Source organism: Larus michahellis, chromosome 9 (assembly GCF_964199755.1).
Source record: "Larus michahellis chromosome 9, bLarMic1.1, whole genome shotgun sequence".
In the NCBI taxonomy this organism is placed as follows: Eukaryota; Metazoa; Chordata; class Aves; order Charadriiformes; family Laridae; genus Larus; species Larus michahellis.
The window spans coordinates 30,308,936-30,316,612 of NC_133904.1; the positions used below are offsets into that span (position 1 = coordinate 30,308,936).

General features: G+C 40.5%; 1 protein-coding gene across 1 annotated transcript; it reads left to right on the plus strand.

The window, feature by feature from the left end:
• Positions 1 to 311: 311 nt before the first annotated feature.
• BRS3 (bombesin receptor subtype 3) lies at positions 312 to 7,458 on the plus strand. Its single transcript, XM_074601107.1, has 3 exons — positions 312 to 945; positions 3,574 to 3,925; positions 4,506 to 7,458. Exons 1-3 carry the CDS (start codon positions 515 to 517, stop codon positions 4,911 to 4,913), a joined length of 1,191 nt encoding a protein of 396 aa, XP_074457208.1. The 5' UTR covers positions 312 to 514; the 3' UTR covers positions 4,914 to 7,458.
• The last annotated feature ends 219 nt before the right edge of the window (positions 7,459 to 7,677 follow it).

Here is a 7,677-nt window from a genome sequence, read left to right on the forward strand (position 1 = left end):
GTAGAGTTTTATGTTAAATTAGAATGTCCTACGCTTACCTGTAGTAGTGAGAAAACTATTTCAGGTTTTCATTTTATTTCCTTTTTAGAACATTTTGAAAAACATTCAACATTTTCTAGATAACACGCAAACCCTAGTACTACAGTAATTACAATACAGTATTTATTTGCCAGATACTTCAAAGAAAAAAAAAAAAACAACCATCATTTTGGCTAATATCTTTAAAGAAACCCCTTTTCTCTTTTTTCCTCCTCCCTCTCTGCTCCACTAGCTGAAAAGCCAATAAAAAAAATCTCCACCTCCTACACAGTTCAGAACAAGATCTGTGTGCATTTCTCCTAGGCATGTTTTGAGACCCAGAAGGGGATGAAAGTAGTTAATGCGCACCGGGAATCTCAATTTCAGGCACAGATCTGTACTTTTCTATTGACCTTGCTGATATGCTGCAAGATAAATATTAAACAATTTTTTGATCAATTTAAGTCCAGCCTGGGGAGAAGAAACAGTTAAAGAAATGTCTCAAGTATACTTGCATTCAGCTAATCAGACTTTGTGTGCATCTACAAATGGTACAGAACTGAAATCAATCCTTGATAATGAAACCACAAACGAAAAATGGACCGAAGACTCCTTTCCAGGATTAGAAATACTGTGCACAATTTATATTACATACGCTGTGATCATTTCAGTGGGTCTCCTTGGAAATGCTATACTCATCAAAGTCTTTTTCAAGATTAAATCAATGCAGACGGTTCCAAACATCTTCATCACCAGCCTGGCATTTGGAGACCTCCTGCTTTTATTAACTTGCGTGCCTGTAGATGCAACGCGGTACATTGTGGATACCTGGGTCTTCGGAAGAATTGGGTGCAAGCTGCTGTCTTTTATCCAGTTAACCTCAGTTGGAGTATCAGTGTTTACCCTGACTGTTCTCAGTGCTGACAGGTGGGTCTGATGCGACTGCTTTGCCAGGAGATGCCACAGGTGTGAAGCTAGAAATGAATAAAAGAGCTGAAATGACGATTTTGCACAAGATTAAACGGCACATTGTAATAGACTAAAAAAAAAAAAAAAAAAACAAACCAAAAAAAAGAACGCTCTCCCATTTGATTTTAAAATGTGTGTTAGAAAAATTGGAGCAGTTCTTTTCAATGGAGTGAAGTGAGAAAGACTCTTAAAGTCTTTTGACCTTTTATTAGCTTGAAGTACAGTACAGGGTTTTTTTCTCAATTGCACAGAAAAGGGAAATTGCTTAAGGCAGGGAAAAGGCAGTATATTGGTGCTATCTAGTGGTGCACTAAAGTAGTCGGGGAAGATGAAAAATAAAACTCTGAAAACGACTGAGTGGAAATCCTTTGTCCTTTGCGCTCGGCGAGGCTCTAAAATCCCAGAACATAAAAAAGATTGACATGTGGGGTAAAAAGCCAAAAATAAACACAGAACAGACTGGGGGAAAAATTAGTGACTCTCATATTTTGATGGTTACGGCAATACTATAGTAATTGTCAGTGTGAGATAATATGGCGCAATTTGAATATTTTATCTTATAGTTCTTAACATCTTTTCCAGAGCTATTTTAGCCCAGCGGTCCTGAAGTTAAACTCAGGTTACAATGAAAGCACCAGGATGAGTGCTCCCATCTGACTGCTCTCAGGAGCTGCTGAACAATCGGCACTTCTTTTCTGAATGAACAAAACTAAGATGAGATTTCAGTTCAACCAGCATAAGCATGAAAAAGGAGCAGAAAAACCCAACAGGAATTTTAGTATTAAGAAAGCAAAAGATTTTCATCTTGTATGCCAGCAATTAGGGATTGTATGTGACAGCAAGTAGTTCATGCGTGCAGAATTTAAGCAATGATACTGTTACTATACTCCAAAAAAATCCAAGCCAACACATGAATGGCCACACTGGGTCAGATCAAGGGTCCATGGAGCTGTAGCATAAGGACAAGAAAAGACACATAGGAAGAACAAAAACCACTATCCAACTTATATCCTAAGTCTTCAGATGACCTCCTGAGCAGATGCGGTTTCTCTCTATTTAATAACCTCAGGGGATTTCTCTCCTAGACCCTTGTTCCGCCTCTTCTTGAACTTGTTTAGCAATGACTTTCGCTGCCTGTTGCACAAACAACTCCTTGTTTTGGCTCTGCACGTGGCTTCAGTTGATGGCCCTGGCTCTTGTGCCAGCAGACAGTGATCCCTGTCCATCTCTCCAGGCTATTCATGTTATTTCCATCCTTGGTATGCTTTTTTTTTTTTTGAAATAAGGTGTGCAGAGCAGCACATGTTGTTCAAGAGTTGCATGAACGAGATACAGGTAATTGCATAACAGCCTTTTTTGCTCTCCATTGTTTTCCTAATAATCCCTAACATTTTTCTTTTTTGTTGTTTTTCTGGGGTTTGGTGTTAGTTGGTTTTTTTTTACTACTGCTGAGTATTAAGCAGATGTTTTCACTGAACTATCCTATCTATCACAGCTCCAAAGTCTTCGTCCTGTATGAAGTCAATTCAGAATCTATAAGCTTGACACTTGCTTTTGTATTTGATTCTTCATGGTAGCTGCTACGTAAATACTCCACGCTACATTTTCACAGGGTAAACGTAACTGAGAAAGCTCAGAAAGCTCAGTCATGTGCACAATGCCAGACTATCATGTTCCAGTATGCTAGAAGAGCTCAAAGTCAATAAAACTGGTATTTATTTGATAAAGAGCAGTCCAGCTTGCAGTTTGCTAATTAAATGTGCCTAGAGGAGAAAAAGACCAGATCCTCAGCTTGTGAAAAATGGTACAATTAAGCTGTCTTATCCTCTGGATCCTTTTTCACTGCCTTTCCTTTCATGCCAGTCTTGTACCCCCTGGAGGGATCTCTTCTTTCTGCATCACAGAGACTCCCTGATACTTGGGGAGCAGGGTGTATTGTGCTCCATCCACCTTCATGGCAGTCGGTCCTTTTTCCCGGTCCCATTTCACACAGATTTTCACCCATCTATAGATTTACCCAGATTTTCTCACTTGTCTGACTCAGTCCACGTGCTGCAGAATCACAGCTGGGAATCAACAGCAGTGCTAGCTCCTGGTTTATTAGCATGAATGAATACCGGAGCATCATTTTGAGTCAGATCACTGCACTCAGCTGGGATCTGAAGAACATGGGAGAAAGGAGGGGTGTATATGCTTGGTTTCATGTATTTATAAAATAGTTAACCTGTTTCATACCTTTGCCAGTTTTTCATACTAATTCCCTCATTTACCTTTCTAGGCAGTGCCATAAAAATAGGAGAGACGATTCCCCTCACGGATCCTAATCCAAACAGTAGAATTCATCTTTACTTAGGAAGGCTTTAAATGACAAGCCCTGCCAGCCAATTCATTAAAATACATGCTTAAGATTAACTTTTACATTTCCATCGTCATGACAAAGAGCTAGTATCTGTTTTTCATTTCCAAGATGATCTTACCACTCTCCATTTAGCGAGAACTGGGATGGCTTTATCCCCAAGAAGTTTGCATTGTCAGTGCTTGCAGTGTTTCTGCATTCATTCTGACAGTGATGTTGGTTGGTTTTAGGTACAGAGCCATCGTTAAGCCCTTGGAACTGCAGACTTCGGATGCGCTCCTGAAGACCTGCTGTAAAGCCGGCTGTGTGTGGATTGTCTCCATGATATTTGCTATCCCAGAGGCTGTTTTTTCAGATTTGTATTCTTTCAGCAATCCTGAGAAAAACGTAACTTTTGAGGCATGTGCCCCCTATCCTGTATCTGAGAAGATCCTGCAGGAAGCTCACTCCCTGGTTTGCTTCTTAGTGTTCTATATTGTACCCTTAGCTGTCATTTCTGTCTACTATTTTCTTATCGCCAGAACTTTATATAAAAGTACATCCAACATGCCAGCAGAAGAACATGGTCATGCCCGTAAGCAGGTAAGCTGTGATCAAGCGCTAATGTGTCCAGTTTTCCAAAATCTGTCATGCTGATTAAGTCTGAATACTTGAGCGCAAAACCTTTACCTGGTAATAGAGTAAAAAGCTCCATAAACTCAGCCAATATTAGCAATCCAAATTCAGCTATGCACTTCAGCACATGTTTATGACTCATTAATTTAATTGTGAGTGTACCCTCTTTCCTAAAGAGGGATGGGGTTTTGTTTTGCATAATTATGAACTTATTGAACTCAGGAGTTACAACGTTGACTTGTAAACAGAGACCTCATCCGTGTGAGCTGACACATTTAACTATTGTACTTTTATATCCTAATTTAGATGAGATTGCCATGTGATTTATAATGGAAAGGGAATGTGCTCTGCACTGGAAATACTTTGGTAAAACAATTACAGAATCACAGGAAATAGATTTCTTTTTCTATTGGTTTTGGGTTTGATTTTTTTCCATTTTGCTTTTTTGGTCACTAATGCATTTAGACCCCTTTGAAAATCAGCACCAACTACATAAACACGTGTTACTAATTGCTATTAATACCAAATATGCATTATTTTCTCGTAGATTGAATCCCGCAAGAGAGTTGCAAAAACAGTGCTGGTGCTTGTTGCTTTGTTTGCCTTTTGCTGGCTGCCTAACCACATCCTCTACCTGTACCGCTCTTTTACATACCACGCTTCTGTAGACGCTTCCACCTTTCATCTGATAGCCACTATTTTTTCCCGTGCCTTGGCCTTCAGCAATTCCTGCGTCAATCCTTTTGCTCTTTATTGGCTGAGTAAAAGTTTCCGGCAACATTTTAAAAAGCAAGTCTCGTGCTGCAAGGCAAAACTTGGAAGGAAGCCTCCCAGTGGTACCCACAGTAATACACCCACCAGAGCCCTGTCCGTCACGGGCAGCACGCACGGCTCAGAAATCAGTGTTACACTGCTAACAGATTACAGCATCACAAAAGAAGAGGAAAGCGTTTAGTCTGTCTGGGATGAAGAAGGACAGAAACTGAGCCTTTGCAATCAAGCCACTGCTAGCGGGAGCCTGGAAAAAGGCACCATGCCTTGCCCTGTCTGTGAAAGCATTTTCATCGGGAGCTCCTCTTTTTTTTTAAATATACAATAAGGAAATCAAACTGTGCGGGAGAAGCTGCAGCAGCTGAACTTTCCAGCATAAGCTCAAAGGGATTGTTCATGTTCCCAAGAACGAACACGGATCCCTAGCTGGAATTCCTGGACTGGGCAGGACAGGAGTCAGCAGAGTTGCTGCGAGAATTGGCGGTGAGGATGGTTTTGTTCTTGGTGACTCGTTCTTTGACTTGTGACTGAGAGCTCCCTCTGTCAAACACTCGCCTCTGCAGCAAGCAAGCAGAGCCACCTATCTTCATAACACGATCAAACAGGCAGATCTTTCATTTATTTCTTTTCTTGCCCCTATTGTTAAAAATTGGTAAGCCCATCAGAAAGCGTGCTAAAATTAAAGCAAGCTAAGGTCTGTAGTACGGTGTAGTAAAAAAGAAAAAGCATTATGGGCCAGATCCACACCAGGCTTTGCTCTGCCAGTGACTTTGAAACTCTCAGTAAGAGCTGATGGCTGGGTGAAGGGGTGCCTTTCACAGTTGCTAAGGAAGCCAAGGGAACCAGCAGGTCATCATCTCTCTTCAAAATCTATAACCATCTTCAACCACGCTTGTAAAATTCTTTGCGATCTATGGGGGAAAACATCTCAACGGTGCAGAGTTCTGTATTGTTATAGTGATTTAACATGAAGAAATTGGGGTGGGTCTGTATCAGAGTGCTGGTTGTGATTTGCGGTGCACTTTTGAAGTGAATTGCTCGTACGTCCCCTCCTGCCTTACTTTGCTCTGTCTCCCAGAGTGCTGTGAGTGCACAGCCTGGATTCCTCTCAGATTAAACCGCACAGCCAATCCACAGAACTAGACTAGACCAAGTTTGAATAAAGCCCCCAAAAGTGTATGGCGGGGGCGGTCAGATTAACCATTTCCCTCCACGGATCCACTCCTGCTGTAGTGTACGTGGTCATATCTCAGTGGGCCGCACATTTTCAACCATGCTGGGAGAGCTGGATTTCTCTATTGTACTAATTTTCTCTTCTTCAAGTTATTCAGGTAATATCCCTTTTTAATATTGGGATATACTGTCTTTATGAGATAGGCCTTCTAATCTCAAATCCACTGATTTTATGACTCTGCATGGAGAGGCAAGTCAGGGACAGCCTATCATGGGCAGCCTGCGCATCCCTAAAAACTGCTGGCGGGGACTCGCTTCCCATCGGGAAATACAGGAAGCAAGTCTTCCCACCCCACGTTACAAAAATGTTGAATGACACTTATTTTTATGAACTTTGTGTACCCTGCACCAAAACTGTGTTCTGTGGGAGTGGGCGACAGAAAACACAGTAGATTTTCCATCGCTTAAACTAAGGGACTTCTAGCTCAAAAACGAATTTGTGCGTTAAAGTATAGAAGAGAGGTTGCAATATATGAATTAAAGAAAATCGTGCTGTCAGTCACAGAAGTTTCAATTTTAACTAACCCTTGAAGATATAACACCCCTCCAGCTCCACAGAGCCCCTAAAAACACATGGCTGGAAACCCACCCATCCATGCACCACTATTTGAGTTCATTACAAGACGAGAAAATCTATTTGCAGTCTCTCTCTGTTGACTGCCCTAATCAGAATAATAAAACCAAACTATAAATCCCAAGGGCATTGGAATACAACCTCTGTCATCTTAAACCGGTTTAATGATAGCCCATTTTAATCCCATCAAGCCTGGCCTTATTTTACTGCACTCTTCATGTTACCTGCTGCAAGGCTATAAACACTAATTGTCAAATGGATTCTCCCTTTTATTGTACCATTTGCAGACCAGGATAGGATCACTGAAACCAATGGAAATATAACAGCACATAAATGCAATTTACGGCAAACCAGACTCCAGAGACCTTATTTTACTCTCTTTGTCTTAATATAACACACTCCCTGGTAGTGAGCTACATACAAATAGAACAAACATATTGCACTGATATTTTCCCCTTCTTTTTTTTCTTCAATGGAGCTGCAGGGTGAGACTGAAATAGGTAAATAAACCTACACACTTATGAGCGTACTTTTATTTTCCTGGATGTTACTACAGGGAATTCAAAACAAAAGACAAATCAATGAACATTACAGTTCTTTACATCATTCTTTATTCTAGTTTATTAAAGCCTTTGGAAAACAAATCTGCCACGTGTTTCTGGACTTCACAATTTGTCTCTATTGGGGACCAAATTTCCCACTGCAAAATCCTTGTCTACCCCCCACAGCAGCCCTTAAAACCCACGGTTTCCTAGTTCTCCATTTTTCTTGCTTTGCATGCAGCTACTTTTTGCTTGTGTAACTACTCCTCTCACTGGATAGTCTATCTATTGCTAATATATCCTGTTACAAAATTGGTATTTTTGCTGTATGCTGTACATGTTTTGGTTAAAGACTGGCAATATTTCAAGCCATAATTTAACTATTCTGTGTACTTTATGCTTTTATAACTCTGTGCTTTCAAATCTTCATGACGTGTTGTATTGGAGTGATACATTGGTCAACTTTTATTTTTATCTAAACAATCCAATGATATTCATTCCATCTATTCCCCCAATATAATTATCCATAAAATGTCTCCACATTACCATAACTGGATTTAAGGAAAAGGGGATGTTTCTTTTGCATCTTTGCTCAGTAT

What these genes read in the sequence shown, in the direction of transcription:
- BRS3 (XM_074601107.1), top strand. Translation starts at nt 515, where the DNA reads ATGTCTCAAGTATACTTGCATTCAGCTAATCAGACTTTGTGTGCATCT. An exon ending in ACTGTTCTCAGTGCTGACAG is followed by an intron (nt 946 to 3,573) that starts GTGGGTCTGATG and finishes GGTTGGTTTTAG; the next exon opens with GTACAGAGCCATCGTTAAGC. An exon ending in ATGGTCATGCCCGTAAGCAG is followed by an intron (nt 3,926 to 4,505) that starts GTAAGCTGTGAT and finishes ATTTTCTCGTAG; the next exon opens with ATTGAATCCCGCAAGAGAGT.